The sequence below is a fragment of the Palaemon carinicauda genome, chromosome 26, assembly GCF_036898095.1.
Source record: "Palaemon carinicauda isolate YSFRI2023 chromosome 26, ASM3689809v2, whole genome shotgun sequence".
Taxonomy (NCBI): Eukaryota; Metazoa; Arthropoda; class Malacostraca; order Decapoda; family Palaemonidae; genus Palaemon; species Palaemon carinicauda.
Window position 1 is genome coordinate 38,209,838 of NC_090750.1, and position 17,701 is coordinate 38,227,538.

The 17,701-nt window shown below is 50.0% G+C and overlaps 1 protein-coding gene across 2 annotated transcripts in view; it reads right to left on the minus strand.

Moving 5' to 3' along the window:
• Nucleotides 1-17,701, minus strand: part of mute (muscle wasted) — a 421,459-nt gene that overhangs the window by 240,411 nt on the left and 163,347 nt on the right. For both annotated transcript variants that reach the window (XM_068349571.1, XM_068349570.1), the window contains exon 12: nucleotides 15,392-15,519. In XM_068349571.1, the coding sequence (XP_068205672.1) occupies nucleotides 15,392-15,519 (128 nt within the window). The remainder of the gene's footprint in view (nucleotides 1-15,391; nucleotides 15,520-17,701) is intronic.

Sequence of the window (17,701 nt, forward strand, 5' to 3'; positions counted from 1 at the left end):
GGAAGTCCGCCTCTAAAGGAAGAGAGGGATCGAGTGGAGATACACCTCGCCCTCTACACCAAGCTGCAAACACACTCCATCTTGCTTGGTAGAGGTTTGTGGAAGATTGGCGCAGGTGCCTGGACATGTGCTCAACCACTCTCTCTGAAAAGCCTCTGCATCTGAGGAGTGACTGGACAAGCCTCCAGGCATGAAGCTTCACCAAGGGAATTCTCCTGAGAGGGACACCACTATGTGGCTGCGTCAGCAGAAGGGGTTCCAGAGGAAGAAACCTTGGAACCTGAACCAGAAGGGAAAGGTCTGCGTACCATTCTTTGCTTGGCCATGCCGGAGCTATTAGGGTTAGATTGCAGTTCCGGGAGGTCCTGAGTTTGTTGATCACCCTTCTCAGCAGGCAAAAGGGTGGAAAGGCATATGCGTCCACGTTGTCCCAAGAATATTTAAGGGCGTCCTGGAGCGCTGCCTGATGATCTGGAACTAGAGAACTGTAGCGGGGAAGCTTCGCATTCAGAGAAGTGGCGAACAGGTCTATTGTGGGGAAACCCCACAAAGCTATTACAGTGAATCCTCGTTTATCGCGGTAGATAGGTTCCAAACCTGGCCGCGATAGCAGAAAATCCGCGAAGTAGGGACACCATATTTACGTATTTAATTAACATGTATATTCAGACTTTTAAAACCTTCCCTTTATGTAGTACTGTTAACAAACTACCCTTTAATGCACAGAACACTTAATGCATGTAATACAGTACCCTAAACTAAAACAGGCACAAATTTAAAAGGCGATTTTGTATCATGCGTTTCCTAAACACACCACAAAGCACGATAAAAAATGACAACCAATGTTTTGTTTACGTTTATCTCTGATCATAACGAAGAAACAGACGCATTCACACTTCTGTGTATAGGTTAGTTTTTGCATCGACAGCAATCTTACCAAGTATTGATTATATGTTGACTTTGTTATTACCAATGTTCTACTTAATTTTTCTTAGAATTTCCAAATAAATGAAATGAATGTCATTTATATAATGTTTTTCTTTATGACGCCGCCTGAAACGGAAACCTTCCATTTGTTTACGCTCCATCTTCGATCATAATAAACAAACGAACGCATTAAACACACATGCTCAAAGTGATGACTAATGATATAACAAACATTTAGTAAACATTATGTTATTACAAATATTTTACTTATCGTCTCCGTATAAATTCCTAAATTCGTAGCAAAGCTGGAAACCTTTTTTTTCCTTATGCGTTTAATCCACAATAGCAAACTGTCGCTAATGACAGAATGATAACTTACAATAATTTTAAACTGTTACGAAAGATAATTGTTCTTTCCATAGCAAAAATACTTTTCCCAACTTCAGTCATAAGTCAACTTGTACCCACCTCACCATATGCAAAAAAGGTAAAAGAAGAAGAAAGTACTAGGCCATTTTTAAAGTCATCGAAAAATTAAGCTACCGCTATTACGTTCGATGTGACAGAGAGAGAGAGAGAGAGAGAGAGAGAGAGAGAGAGAGAGAGAGAGAGAGAGAGAGAGAGAGAGAGAGAGAGAATGGTTTTAAATGTACTAAATGATAAATATGATAGGTTATAACACATTGGTGCTTATGTAATATTAACTGTATAGATGGTTTGAATAAGTTAAGAAATGGTGTACAGTAAACCATTCTTTGTTAATGTATTCATACCGCGCATATTCTTGACATCAGCTGATGTGATCACAGCCAAAAGTAAAACAAAAAGAAGTCAACAATATGACAAATTCGAAGATAATTTGTATTTTTCCTAACCATACAAACCTTAGCTATTTACAAAGGGTTTACTTTTAGCGCAGCTGAAATGACGAGCCAATAGTTTTTAACGAGGGTTAATTACCCCCGCGCTAGTTAGCGGGGGGTGGGGAAGGGTAGCTTGCTACCCCTCCCCCCTCCACACACCGGTGACTTGCTTCACTTCACTTAGAGGTAGGACTTGACTTGGGGGTCAGGGATGGCGGGCACATATGTGCAAATAGCTAAGGTTTGTATGGTTAGGAAAAATACAAATTATCTTCGAATTTGTCATTTGTTCCGTAACCGAAATACAAACCACGCTATTTACAAAGGGTGACTTACCCCTTAGGAAGGGTGGAAAGTCCCCAGCCTTACTGACTTCGGCTTGCCCGGGGGCTCGATCCCTTAGTGAGCAGCACTAGAGAGAGGGAGCCCCTGTACCTCACAGGTTCCTAGCATCGCTAGGAACGAGTGGCCTACATAAGTAGTGTGAGGAGGAGAGTGTGACTCGTCCTATAAAGTTGACCTTGAGACCTTCAGATAGGAATTCTAGGATAGGACGTTCCCCATACCACCTCGTCAGGGTATGGGAGACGCAACAGTATTAAGCTTAATACTAGGAGCACAAAGAAGCATGGGTTACCTGCAGAGGTCGAGGTCAGCTATGCGAGGACCAGGATGCTGCTTCCCCAAGAGAGGGGAGAATGAAGAAAGAAGTAAGGGTCAGACATACTCTTTCATTCACACAGACTAAGACCGGGTAACAACGCCCTCAACCTACTGCTACTTGTCCAAAAAGGAGCCTGAGGTTAGACCAGCTGTTGTGCAGCCACCACAGGGCCGATAGAGAACGTATCGAGGCTCCTGTGGGTCACGTCTTGCAGGTAGTGGGCTGTGAAGGTCGTTTGACGCTTCCAGACCCCCGCTTGAAGTACCTGCGTCACAGAGAAGTTTCTCTTGAAGGCCAGGGATGTAGCAATACCCCTGACATCGTGGGCCCGAGGGCGACGTGACGGAGGAGGGTCAGGATTCAGGGCATGGTGGATAACCCTTCGAATCCAAGCAGAGATGGTGTTCCTTGTGACCCTCCTCTTTGTCCTGCCTGTGCTCATAAACAAAGCTCGCACATGAGGACGGACTGCAGCCGTTCTCTTCAAGTAGTACCTCAGACACCTCACTGGGCATAGTAGCAGCTGGTCTGGGTCGTTTGTTACAGAACGGAGACTCGCGATCCTGAAAGAGTCGAACCGAGGATCCGGCACTCCAGGATTCTGAGTCTTGGCCACAAACTCAGGGACGAACCTGAACGTTACCTCCCCCCATCCCCTTGAATGGGCGATGTCGTACGAGAGACCATGAAGTTCACTAACTCGCTTGGCCGAGGCCAAGGCGAGTAGGAAAGCCGTCTTCCAAGACAGGTGGCGATCGGAGGCCTGGCGTAATGGCTCGAAGGGAGGTCTCTTGAGAGACCTGAGAACTCGAACCACGTTCCAAGGAGGGGGTCTCACTTCCGACTGGGGGCAGGTAAGCTCATAGCTACGTATGAGTAAAGAGAGTTCTAGCGATGAAGAAATATCCACGCCCTTCAATCTGAAGGCCAAGCTTAAGGCTGAGCGATAGCCTTTCACTGCCGAGACAGAAAGGCGCATTTCTTCTTGCAGATACACAAGGAAGTCCGCTATTGCTGGAATAGTGGCATCGAGTGGAGAGATACCCCTTCCACGACACCAACCACAAAAGACTCTCCACTTCGCTTGGTAGACTCCCTCAGAGGACCTTCGCAGGTGCCGAGACATTCTTTCCGCAACCTGTTGCGAAAAGCCTCTCTCCGCGAGGAGACGCTGGATAGTCTCCAGGCGTGAAGCCGAAGCGAGGCTACGGCCCTGTGAGGGACACCGGAGTGGGGTTGTCTGAGAAGCTCGTGTCGTGGAGGAAGCTCCCTTGGGAGTTCCGTCAGGAGTTGCAGAAGGTCCGGAAACCATTCCGCGTGATGCCATAGCGGAGCTACTAGAGTCATGGAACAGTTGACCGATAGTCTGGTCCTGTTGAGCACCCTTCTCATCAGACAGAATGGTGGGAAGGCGTACACGTCGATGTTGTCCCACCGTTGCTGGAAAGCATCTTGCCAGAATGCCTTGGGGTCCGGGACTGGTGAGCAGTACAGGGGCAGCTTGAAGTTCAAGGCTGTCGCGAACAAGTCCACCGTCGGGGAACCCCACAAAGTCAGGACTTTGTTGGCTATCTGAGGATCCAAAGACCACTCGGTACTCACTATCTGCGAAGCCCTGCTCAGACTGTCGGCGAGCACATTCCTCTTGCCAGGAATGAAGCGAGCTGATAGTGTTATCGAGTGGGTTTCGGTCCACCTCAGAGTCTCTACTGCAAGATGGGATAGCTGTTGCGAAAAAGTGCCTCTCTGCTTGTTGATATAAGCCACTACCGTGGTGTTGTCGCTCATCACCACCACGGAGTGACCCGCCAGGAACCGTTGGAACTGTTGAAGGGCCAGAAAGACGGCCTTCAATTCTAGCAGGTTGATGTGTAGGCACTTTTCTGATTCTGACCAAAGGCCTGAGGCCCTCTGGTTCAGAACGTGCGCCCCCCACCCTTCTTTTGACGCGTCCGAAAACAGAGTCAATTTCGGGGGAAGGACGAGAAGACTCACTCCCTTTCGCAGGTTCTCGTCGGCCAGCCACCACCGCAAGTCCGTCTGTTCCAGAGACCCCATTGGGATCAGAGTGTCCGGGGAATCGGATCCTTGATTCCACCGGGACTTGAGCCGCCATTGAAGGGATCTCATCCTGAGGCGGCTGTTTGGAACCAGACGGGCCAGGGAGGATAGGTGGCCCAAGAGACGCAACCACGATTGGGCGGGGAGTTCTTTTCGCCTGAGGAAAGGTTCCGCCACCCTCCTCAGCCTTGCTATCCGGTCGTCTGATGGAAAGGCTTTGTGGAGATTGGTGTCTATTAGCATGCCTAGATAAACCAGTCGTTGGGACGGCTGCAGAGAGGACTTCTCGAGGTTTACCACGATCCCCAGATCCTGGCAAAGATCTAGAAGCCTGTCTCGGTGTCGAAGAAGGGTCGACTCCGAGTCTGCTAGGATCAGCCAATCGTCTAGGTAACGAAGGAGACGAATGCCGTTCCTGTGCGCCCAAGTCGAAATCAGGGTGAACACTCTGGTGAACACCTGAGGAGCTGTGGAGAGACCGAAACACAGCACCTTGAACTGGTAGATCTTGTTGTCTAGGCAGAATCTCAGGTACTTCCTGGAAGACGGATGGATTGGGATCTGGAAAAACGCATCCTTTAGATCCAGTGTACACATGAAGTCTTGTGGTCTCACCGCAAGTCTGACCGTGTCTGCTGTCTCCATGCTGAACCGGGTTTGTTTGACAAACCTGTTCAGAGCCGAGAGATCGATGACAGGTCTCCAGTCTCCAGTAGCCTTCTTTACAAGAAAGAGTCGACTGAAGAAGCCTGGAGAGCCGTCCACGACCTCCTGGAGAGCACCCTTCTCGAACATGGTCTTGACTTCGGCCTGAAGGGCCAGCCCCTTTGCCGATCCCATGGCATAGGAGCTCAACGACACTGGATTCGCTGTCAGGGGAGGTTGAGATGACGTGAACGGGACGCGATAACCTTGGCCGATCACTGAGATCGTCCAAGCATCGGCCCCGAGATGTTGCCACCTGCGGACGCAACGCTGAAGGCATCCCCCCACAGGTGGACACACAGGGGGACTGCCACCCCTAGGGCTTGCGGCCGCGGCCGCCACCCCTAGAAGTCTTGCCTCCCCTGGAGGACTTACCACCCCTCTTGACCTTGGCTGGAAAGGGCTGGGGCTTAGACACCACTTTCTTAGCTGCCGGTGCCTGTTTTGGAGCCTTACGAGGCTGTTGCTGCTGTTGTGGCGGGGCTGGAGGCTTATAGGGCCGAGTTGTAAGGGCCCTGTGGAGGAGGGAGTCCGTGCTGGATTTCCTCCACCTCTCAGCCGTTCGCTCCAAGTCTTGAGGCTCAAACAGGCTCTCCCCCAGGAGGGAGGCATGTCGGAGCCTACACACATCTACGGCGGGGACCTTCGGATGGAATCTCTCGGACACAGCATCGCGACGCTTCAACACCGAGTTGGCCCACAGGGTGGTAACCTGGTGCGCCAAGAACTCGATGGAGCGGGTGCCCGAGAGCAAGAAGGTCTCTAGGGCCTTCCTATTGGTCTCCTTGGACAAGTCCTCAGATCGCAATAAGATGCCCAGAGATCCTAACCAGAAGTCCAGCCACGAAGTGGCCTGCATGGCACACTTAGCGACCTTCTCGTGGTTAAGGATCTCTGCCGCCGAGAACGACACCTGCCGGGCAGAGAGTTTCTCCAAGGGAACTCCCTTCGCCAGCTCCTCCACAGAGTGATGGAGAGGAAGAGCGAGGTTGTGCTCACCCAGGATCTCGAAATACCTCCTCTGCTGAAGGCGAGGAGGAGGGATGAGTTTGTTCCCGGCAGTGGAACGACTGGAGGAGGCAAGAAGTGCGAGCTGAGCATTGGCCCTAGCTCTGGCACTCTTCAGCCCCCGAGACCAGGGCAGAGCTGCACTGGTCTTGGGGCCTTCCGAACGTCGAACACTTCATCCAGAACTGTGTCTTTGCCTTCACGGGGGGGGGGGGGGGGGGGGTGACTGGATCCGTAAGACTGTTAAGTTGCCTTATCAGGCTTAGGACCTGCCAGAAGGCATGTTCGGACTCTTGCTGTTCTCCTCCCTGCGGGCTGGCAGCTAAGTCTCCTGCCCCAGGAATCTCTTCCTGGGGTGATACGTGGACATTCCCCTGGGTAGTCGTGGGTTCCTGTCGAATCCTTGCAGAGGATTTAGGGATGGTCTTGGAATCCTTGGGCTCCCTCCTAGGAGGGATACAGGATCCCAACAACGAGGTTCGAGGGGCCCCTTCCTCACGAGACGATTCTCCTGCCTGAAGCGAAGTCTCCCCCCCTGGTGCCGAGGGGAAGACTACCGGTCCACTGGACTCACCTGAGGACGGAAAGGCCTCGTCCACGGGAGAAGGAGAGAGTACTCGTGCAGGAGAGGGGACCCTCGAGACCGACCTCTTGGGAACCAACTTCGCCCTGGGGGAAGTCACCACGAAGTCCACTCCTCTCTTTCTCTTCAGCGTAGGAGAGGCAGCCGTTGGTTTGTTGCCCTGGCCGGCGAGTGCTGGTTTCATAACCCTCACTAACGCCCGTGCCAGCGGACCAAACCAAGTCTGCTGCTCAAAGGACACAGAGTCCGAAATCCTCGCTAAGGTGAAAGGGATCGGGCGATCCTTTGGAGTGGACACGACGGTACCTGCCTGAAAAGAAGGTGGGGAAGAATGCTGTAATGACCTGTCCTCGTCCTGCAATACCAACCTGTGCTTGGATGGAGGTGATCCCGAGTGCCGTCTAGGAGCACGCGTCCCTGCTGCTACCACCGGCTGTGGAATTCGCCGCGAACTATGGTCGCGCGAGGGTGAACGGTCGCGCAAAGGCGAATGGTTGCGCGGGTGATCGCGCGGGCGCACAGGCGAGCGGTCGCGCGGGCGCGCAGGCGAGCGGTCGCGCGGGCGCGCAGGCGAGCGATCGCGCGGGCGCGCAGGCGAGTGGGCGTGAGGGTGGGCAGGTAAATGAACACGTGTCCGAGACGACGAACGCAAGCGATGGCGCGACGGCGAGGGATCGTGCTGCCGCGTAGGTGAAGAAGATCGCTGGCGATAATGACCACGTGATGGTAAGCGATGGCGAGCAGCATGTGTAGGTGAATGATCGCGCGCAAGAGGGCGGTCGTTCAGGGTTGCGCGATGAGGAGCAGCATGCGTAAGCGGGCGATCGTTCAGGGTTGTGCGATGGCGAGCAGCATGCGCAGGTGAATGATCGCGTGAAAGGGTGCGATGGTGATCAGCATCCGCAGGAAGGTGATCGTTCAGGGTTGTGCGATGAGGAGCAGCATGCGTAAGCGGGCGATCGTGCAGGGTTGTGCGATGGCGAGCAGCATGCGCAGGTGAATGATCGCGAGAAAGGGTGCGATGGTGATCAGCATCCGCAGGAGGGCGATCGTTCAGGGTATTGCGATGAGGAGCAGCATGCGTAAGCGGGCGATCATGCAGGTTCGTGCGATGGCGGGCAGCATGTGAAGGTGATCGCTGGCGAACTGGTGATCGCTGGCGAGCTGGTGATCGCTGGCGAGCAGAAGGTCGACGCGTGTCCTGTGAGAGGATAGGTTCACGAGCAGGAACGGGAAGATCACTGGCGCGTTGGCGAACATGTGTTTCTGACACACGCGCAGCACGATGTTGCGTAGCCACAGGACCATGAGCAGGGAGTTCAGCAGGAACTAAAGGGTGGTCAGAGACCGCAGGGCGATGGTCCTCAAATGAGCGCTGACGCTCGGAAGAGAGCTGACGAGCAGGAGAGCGCTGGCGAGGGGGGCGAACCTCAGGAGAGAGCCGACGAGCAGGTGAGCGTCGGCGAGCAGGAGAGTCTTGGCGAGCAGGAGATCGTCGACGAGCAGGAGATCGCTGGCGAGCAGGAGATCGCTGGCGAGCAGGATAGCGCTTGTGCGCTGGCCCTGCTCGCGTAAGGGAAGAATCCCTTAGCCCCGAAGGGACCGTTGCCCGTCGGGTGACGAGTTCTCCAGAAGGCGAAGATCCGGCAGGAGATGGTGAGCGGTCTGCAGAGAGGTTCAAGGAGGGCGGAGCAGTCGGTTGAGGCTGACGAGGAGAGTCCCCCCCGGAGGACGAAGACCCAAAAAGGCGCCTCTTAGTCCCCCTGTAAGGGGAAGGGAGGCCCTTGTGGCGTAGAGGGCGGTGAGCCTTACGGCGGAGGCAGCCTCGGGGGAGATCGTCGGGACCATCGGTCCTCCGAAGGGGAGTCTCCTTCAAAACACTTCCCTCAGAAGGAAGCTGGGCAGCAGTCGAGACCGAAGGACTCACTTCCCCCTTCGAAGGATGCACGGAAGGAGGAGGAGAGCCTAGAGCACCATCACCAGTAACAGCACCTGCGTCGGAAGGCCCAGCCACGTCGGAGGCCTCTGTCACCACGACGTCGACAATAGACAGAGGGTCTACCTCCGCTACCACCGGCGACTGTTTAACAGCGGCCCCCAACGAGACAAGGTCAATAAGAGCGACCCTGGAGGGCAAGCCCTTAAGCCCCAGGGACGACCAAATCTGCAACAGATCATCACTGGATAAAGCATTATTATCAATAACCTCCCCGGAGGAGGAGGGGGAACCGCCTCGCTATGGGAGGCGACGCCCTCTCCCCCCACCGAAGGTAGGGAAACAGAACAAGGGCCTGCGCTCCCACTCGGACGACTCTCCTTAGGAGGCGGACGAGGGGGAGCTTCGGAGGAGGTTTGGGCGGCGGAAGAAGAGTCCCGAGAACCTTCCTCCTTCAAGGCTAACCCCGGAGGAGAACGGTCTCTCTTGGACTTCTTCTTACGCCGACGGCCAAACCTCTCCCACTGGGAGGCAGACCACTCCCTGCACTCACGGCACATGTTATCCTGGTCGCACCGTCGGCCCCGACATTGAGGGCAGAGGGTGTGAGGATCCGTAATCACGTCCGACATGAAAGTCCCACAAGGACGGCCGGCAACTCCAGGGCATGTACGCATATTAAAAAAAAAAAGAAAATAACTGAAGGTCAACTTCCAACCAATCACACAAGCTGAAAAGAAAAAGAAGAAAATTAAAGGCTGTCACGAAGGCGATGAACAGACACGTCTGATCACCGCCGAGCCAAAAGTGAAGTGAATCAAGTCACCGGTGTGTGGAGGGGGGAGGGGTAGCAAGCTACCCTTCCCCACCCCCCGCTAACTAGCGCGGGGGTAATTAACCCTCGTTAAAAACTATTGGCTCGTCATTTCAGCTGCGCTAAAAGTAAACCCTTTGTAAATAGCGTGGTTTGTATTTCGGTTACGGAACAAACTCGATTTTTAAAACACACCCGAAATTTAAAAACATAAGTACATGTTTTATTATAGCGCAATTGACTATTTAAGGAGTAAAAGTTTTCTGGAATAGAATGGTGTTTCCTAAAAAATAGTAGTTTGCTGACAAAATCGGATACCGTATTTTAAGCTATGATTGAAATGGATGTATACACGGTATAATTTTTTCGTTTTGTATTTAATTGACACTTTAAGAAAACCGATTTTGGTTTCTTCATCTATTTGTAATTATTGTATAACACGAGAGAGAGAGAGAGAGAGAGCGAGAGAGAGAGAGAGAGAGAGAGAGAGAGAGGAGAGGAGAGAGAGGAGAGAGAGGAGAGAGAGAGAGAGAGAGAATCAGCTGTTGTAATCGAATGCCGTGTTTTTGTTTCCTGTACCTCCTGAAGCGAGGAATTGATCGCCACAACTACCAATATTCATGTTAATTTCATTCTTAAACTCAAGTTGCCATATGTGAACTAAGGTTTTATTTCTTACGGAGAGAGAGAGAGAGAGAGAGAGAGAGAGAGAGAGAGAGAGAGAGAGAGAGAGAGGAGAGGAGAGAGAGAGAGAGAGAGAGATGAGAGAGAGATGAGAGAGAGATAGGAGAGTTGTTTTAAATGTAATAAACAAAAAAATGATAGGTTTATAACACATTGGTGCTTATGTAATATCAACTCTATAGATGGTTTGAATAAGTTAAGAAATGGTATAAACAATACTTCGTACGCACATATTCTTGAGACCGGCAGCTAGACGTCAGCTGATCTGATCACAGCCAAAAGTAAAACAAAAAGAAGTCAACAAAACTCGATTTTTAAAACACACCCCGAAATCTAAAAACTAAAGTACACGCTTTCTTAATGTGCAATTAACTATTTAAAGAGTAGCAATTTTCTAGAATAAAATGATGTTTCCCCCAAAAATAGTGGTTTGCTGATGAAATCGGATGCCGTATTTAATGAAAAAAGTTCGCGAAGTCGTGAAGCCGCGATGGTCGAACCGCGAAGTAGCGAGGGCTCACTGTACTGCCTTCGCTACTCGATGATCCAAAGACCATTCACCACTCAACTCTTGGTGATGCCTGCTTAACTGATCCACTACGAGGTTTCTCCGATCCGGGAAAAAATCTGGCTGTGAGAGAAATGTCGTGACCTTCCGCCCACTAGCAAACCTGTACCGCTAGAAGACAGAGGTATCTTACCAGAGTACCCCCTTGCTGGTTCTATACCGAGACGGTCCGTGGAGTTGTCGCTCATCAGCACCACCCCTCGTCCTTGTAGATCTTCTACAAAGTATTTTAGGCCTTTCCAGGCTGATAACAATTCCAGTGATTTACATGGAGAGTTTGCTCTATCGGAGACCAGACTCCTGATGCTAACATCAGGCCTAGGTAGGAACCCTAGTCTCGTAGCGGCCCATCCGAAAAGTTTTTAAACTTCGGATTGGGGCTTTGGAGAGGAAAGTCCGTCTGGGTATTCTCTCTGGCTGACCACCACTGAAGATCTTGTATCACAAGAGCTAGAATCTCCACTCGCAAGAATGGGGAATTGTTCTTTTGGGACCAATGGGTCTTCAGATGCCATTAGAGACTTCGCATTCTTGATCTTCCACCTGGAACTAGTTTTTCCAGGGAGGAAAGATGGCCCAGAAGACTCTGCAACAAAATGACTGGAGGAGCCAGTGGAGACAAGAGTTGGGCGATGGATTGTTCCAGTCTCAGAAGTCTGTCTTCTGAAGGGAACACTCTCCCTACCTGGTTGTTGATGGACATCCCCAGATAGTTCATGACTTGAGTCGGAATCAAGCAAGACTTCTCTACGTTTACAAGAATCCCCAGATCCTTCCAGAGGTCGAGAAGCCTCCTCAGGTGGTCTAGAGCTTGTTCCCTGGATGAGGCCAGGAGTAGCAAATTGTCCAGATATCTTAGCAGGCGTATCCCGTGCTTGTATGCCCAAGAGGATACAAGTTCGAAAACCATTGTAAACACCTGTGGGGCGGTCGAGAGATCGAAGCATAGTACCTTGAACTCGAAGCTTTGACCCTGAACCATAATGCACAGGAATTTCCGAGCTGAGCGATGGATTGGTACTTGAAAATATGTCTTTCAAGTCCACAGATCCCATAAAGTCTCCTGGACACACCGCTTGGATCACGGAGGCTGCTGTCTCCATTTTGAATGGAGTCTGCTTCACAGACTGATTTAAGGTTGAGATCAATTACTGGTCTCCAACCCACCCGAGGCTTTCTCTACCAGAAAGAGGCGACTAAAAAACGCAGAGGTGTTGGCGCCCTTCAGAAGCATGCTCTGGATTTCCTGAGCTAGGGCCTGCTGTTTCCCACAATCCCGAGGAACCTGGGAGGACAAATTTGGAGGAGGAATTAGAGAAGGAGAGCCTATGAAGGGGATGCGGTACCCCGCCAATGAAGCACCTTGATGGTCTATTGCATGGCTCCCCCTAGCTTTCCACCTCCTCCAACTCCCCTGCAAGCAACCCCCTACGCACTGGAAGGGGGGGAACCAAGACCCTATTTCTGTCTAGGATTCCTCCCTCTGCCTTTAGCCTAGGGAGGAGCCGACTTTCCTCTTCCCATAGGTTTGGCTACAAAGGAGGGGCCCCGGCTGAAGCTCTTAGCTGAAAGTGGAGCCGCAATTGTGGACTTAGGTTGTGGAGTTGGCTGCTGCTGCAATGTGCGAAAGGAAGCAGCCTTTTACATCATGGTGTCCTGCGTCTCTTTCCTCCAAGTGTCTACAGTAGAGGAAACTGCTTGCTTAGAAAAGAGAAGAGTTTGTAGAAGGTCCAAGTTTCTCAAATCTGATCTCTCGGCCTTACCAATGCTCTTATGAAGTCTGGAAACTACCGATTCCCTCCTTTTGAGAACCCAATTGCCCCACATGGTTGCAGTTGTAGCGGTTAGAAAGTCCATTGTCTTGACCCCAGCAGCCAGGACTACCTGTAGGGACTGCATAGAGTCTTGGTTTGACAGGTCCTCGTTACTCACGAGGTAGCCGACTGTACCGGACCACGTATCAAACCAAGATAAAGCCTCCAGAAGGGACATTGAAGCCGCTTCCATTGCCGAGGCTTCTGTGGCTGAGAAAGAGACTGGAAGAGTAGAGAGTCTCTCCGAGGAGCAGCCACGTGTGAACCTCGCTGTGAGGGGATCCAAGGTCAGCGGAGAAGGGTTGGCGTCTCTGACCCTGTAAAAGCGCTTTTACCTCAAAAACGGAAATGGCAAAAGTTTACGGGATCCCTGAGACTTCAGGGAACGCATTTCTCTCAAAACCGCCTGCGAGACATTCCTCAGACGGCCTGCAGTGTGAACAGACCAGGGAAGTTCAATTCTGGCCTTAGGTTTCGGTAGAGGACAACATAGCCTATCTAAGGCCGGAGTGTCAAGAGGTCGAGGAGACAGATGCAAATCACCAAAGCCTGAGATATTACACATACTTCTTAGAGCCCTTAAATAGGAGGACTCCAAGTCCTTCAACGGCGACTCTTCCGAGGAATCCTCAGGCTGTGCTAATTCCTTGCGTGTTATTAGAGGTGAAGTGGAGACGCGAGTAGCAGACAAACAATTTGCCTTACCCCTCGCATCTTTCTTATTCGAAAGGGGAAGAGCGATAGAAGTCGGAGTGTCTGGAGGTAACGGCGAAGTAGGAGACCATGTTACCGTTGTTGCAAGGGAGGCTGAGCGCTGGATAAAGGCGCCGTGAGTGCCTGACCTTGCGTGAATGCAGACGGTCTAGGAGAAGGCGACCGAATTATTGGAACTGACCTAGTAGAATTTGTAGAGATTCCTCTCTTTGAAAGGTCTGAAGGACGAGGTGGAAGAGGCCGAATTGATTGGCGATCTGGCCTTTTCCCTCTGCTCTCAACCAAAGAGAAGAAGAGTTGAATCCCTGCGTCTTCTTCTGAGGTTTTCGAGAGGTTCGTAATCCCTAACTCATTAGGAAGCAAGGGAACCGGGTGCGAGGTTGTCCTGTCTGAAACACGAGGGCGAGGAGATTGACCCCGTGAGTGTAAGACCGGAGACTTGCAAGATCGAGAAGTCTAAGGGCGAGAGCGATCTTTCTCTGATGATAAGGAGCAAAAGCGAGGAGAAGCACTCTTTCTGACTTTTCTAGAGCAATCGGAGATCCTCAAACTAATATATGAAGGAGAGGGTTCGAGATCAGGACGCGCTTTGCCCTTGGCCGCGCTCCTGGCGCGATTAGATAAAAAATCGTGGGAAGCGCTTCTCTTAGGGGAGCGCTTATTACGCTTTGAAGAGCTCTCTGGCGACAAAGAGCGAGAACATAACGTAGCGCTCTTTTTCTTGAAGCGCTTCGAGCGCTTAGATGATCCCTTGCGAGAGGAAGACGACAACGAGGCAGAACGATGATGAGAGGAAGCGCTCTTCTTAGGTTTGCGCCGAAAGCGCTTATAGTCTCAAGGCGAGACGTCTCGTGAAGAGACAGAAGGCAAGGAAGAGGGAGAACGATGATGTCTCTTCCTATATCGCCTATCTCTCCGGCAAGAATGTCTAGGCGAAGGAGAGTGAGCTTTCCTTTTCCTCTTCTCTCTCACACTCCTAGCCTCCAAAGAGGGTGAGGAGGAGGAGAAGGAGGAGGAGGTACAGTGATATTTGCGCTTGCGACGCAATGATATTGTAGAAGCGCAAACGGTGTGAGAAGTAGGCGCCGCAGTTGCTGATATTACTACATCCATTGAAACTTCAGCGGGCACCGATTGAGTTGACGGGAGGTAGGCAAGGTCTGGAACTCCCGAGGGTCCCAAAACAGAAGGGACCTGAGGCACAACCTTACCCGTGAGGAACTGGTTCCAAACTTCCTCCGAAGGAGAACCCGGAAGTCCAAGGGAAGGCCATACCGTTCGTACATGATCTGGAATGGAAGTGGTAACGGAAACATTCCCGGTGGCGGAAAATCTTGCCCCACTAGGGGAGGCAATGGGATCCGCCTGACCAAGAAGAATGGGGGTTAAATCAATGGTGCCACTCTTCCTGGACTTCCCCCCGGAGGAGGGAGGCAAGGAAGAGTCCAAAGGGAGAGAACGAGAGGCCGAAGAAGAGGCCCGAGGCTCCTTACCTTTCGACGGCGAACCTGGAGGTTATGAGTCCTTCTTGGATTTCTTCTTCTTCCTCTTCCCGAACATCTCCCACTGAGAGGGTGACCGTTCTCTACATACTTGGCAGGGGGAGCCTTCAGAACACCTATGACCTCTGCACCCAGGGCATAGGGAATGAGGATCCACCTCCAGCAGCGACATAAAGGTGCCACAGGATTTCGGGGGCACCCCGGGACACTTCCTCATAATAGAGGACATCACATCTAACAAAGAAAAAGAATTAATCAAAAGCTAGTCTGCCAGTCAAACAAAAGCAGGAGCAGCGGTGTTACCACTGCGACGGCTAGAATTCGATTGAAGGTAAACAGTAGCTACCGACTGGTGGTCCCCCACCTCTAACAGGTGGATAACTATCTGCCCGGTCATTAATGACCTTGTTAAGGTTTTTCTGCCATATTTTCCAGCTCGTGCTAGAATGTCTCCTATAGTAAAGATGAGGGTTTGTATCAGTGTAGGAACCAATCTGAATTTAAGCAAATAAAAATTTGGTCAATAAAATCAGCACCCAATTACTTACACTATCTTTTTGTGATTCACTGTTTTTCAGTTGATGAGGCTTTTTCTTCTGTAAAAGGCCTGAATTTATATGCTGAGAAAGATGCTTCCTTACTGGTTCTGCTCCTTCTTCATCACTATCCAAGGTCGCTGCAATTATATTAAATTTATTTTCTTGTGTTTGCAGAAAAAAAATGTCAATTTCAAGATCATGTTTATAGAATAATACTACTTTTTTCAATAATAATAAATCATCAATAAAGTTTACATGAAATAAAGAAAATTAAGCCAAACAATTGTTATTGTTAGCATTAATACCCAAATTATGCGCACGTTCATGTTAAACAAAGCAAAAATATCCTTTATATTATGAAATGTTACTTTTATTAATAAAATCAATTTTTTAATATACTTACCCGGTGATCATATAGCTGCAACTCTGTTGCTCGACAGAAAAACCTACGGTCAAAATACGCCAGCGATCGCTATGCAGGTGGGGGTGTACATCAACAGCGCCATCTGTCGAGCTGGTACTTAGTACTCCAAGTCAACAAAGAACCAATTTTCTCCTCGGTCCACTGGGTCTCTATTGGGGAGGAAGGGAGGGTCCTTTAATATATGATCACCGGGTAAGTATATTCAAAAATTTATTTTATTAATAAAAATAACATTTTTCAATATTAAACTTAGCCGGTGATCATATAGCTGATTCACACCCAGGGGGGTGGGTAGAGACCAGCATTACATGTTTACATTATTATGGGCTAAGTATTTTGTATTTCATTTTAGCAGTTATTCAAAATAACAAACATAAAATAAATAAGTACCTGGTAAGGAAGTCGACTTGAACAATTACTCTGCCTTTTTAAGTACGTCTTCCTTACGGAGCCTCGCGATCCTCTTAGGATGCTGAGCGACCCCTAGGATCTGAAGTATCAAGGGTTGCAACCCATACAACAGGACCTCATCAAAACCTCTAATCTAGGCGCTTCTCAAGAAATGACTTTGACCACCCGCCAAATCAAGTAGGATGCGAAAGGCTTCTTAGCCTTCCGGACAACCCAAAAACAATAATAAAACATTTCAAGAGAGATTAAAAAGGTTATGGAATTATGGAATTGTAGTGGTTGAGCCCTCACCCACTACTGCACTCGTTGCTACGAATGGTCCCAGAGTGTAGCAGTTCTCGTAAAGAGACTGGACATTCTTAAGATAAAAAGACGCGAACACTGATTTGCTTTTCCAATAGGTTGCGTCGATTATACTTTGCAGAGATCTATTTTGTTTAAAGGCCACGGAAGTTGCGACAGCTCTAACTTCGTGTGTCCTTACCTTCAGCAAAGCTTGGTCTTCCTCATTCAGATGGGAATGAGCTTCTCGTATTAACAGTCTGATAAAATAGGATAAAGCATTCTTTGACATAGGCAAAGATGGATTCTTAACTGAACACCATAAAGCTTCAGACGGGCCTCGGAAAGGTTTTTAAATAGAACTTAAGAGCTCTTACAGGACATAAGACTCTTTCTAGTTCATTTCCAACCATACGATAATTTTGGAATATCGAACGATATTGGTCAAGGCCGAGAAGGCAGCTCGTGTTTGGCTAGAAAACCAAGTTGTAGAACATGTAGCCGTTTCGGATGAGAATCCTGATGTTCTTGCTGAAGGCATGAATCTCACTGACTCTTTTAGCTGTGGCTAAGCATATCAGGAAAAGAGTCTTTAAGGTGAGATCTTTCAGGGAGGCTGATTGTAGCGGTTCGAACCTGTCTGACATAAGGAATCTTAGTACCACGTCTAAATTCCAACCAGGTGTAACCAAACGACGCTCCTTCGTGGTCTCAAAAGACTTAAGGAGGTCCTGTAGATCTTTATTGTTGGAAAGATCTAAGCCTCTGTGACGGAAGACTGATGCCAACATGCTTCTGTAACCCTTGATAGTGGGAGCTGAAAGAGATCGTTCTTTCCTCAGATATAAGAGAAAGTCAGCTATTTGAGTTACAGAGGTACTGGTCGAGGATACGGATACTGACTTGCACCAGTTTCGGAAGATTTCCCACTTCGATTGATAGACTCTAAGGGTGGATGTTCTCCTTGCTCTAGCAATCGCTCTGGTTGCCTCCTTCAAAAAGCCTCTAGCTCTCGAGAGTCTTTCGATAGTCTGAAGGCAGTCAGACGAAGAGCGTGGAGGCCTTGGTGTACCTTCTTTACGCGTGGCTGACGTAGAAGGTCCACCCTTAGGGGAAGTGTTCTGGGAACGTCTACTAGCCATCGAAGTACCTCGGTGAGCCATTCTCTCGCGGGTCAGAGGGAAGTAACTAGCGTCAACATT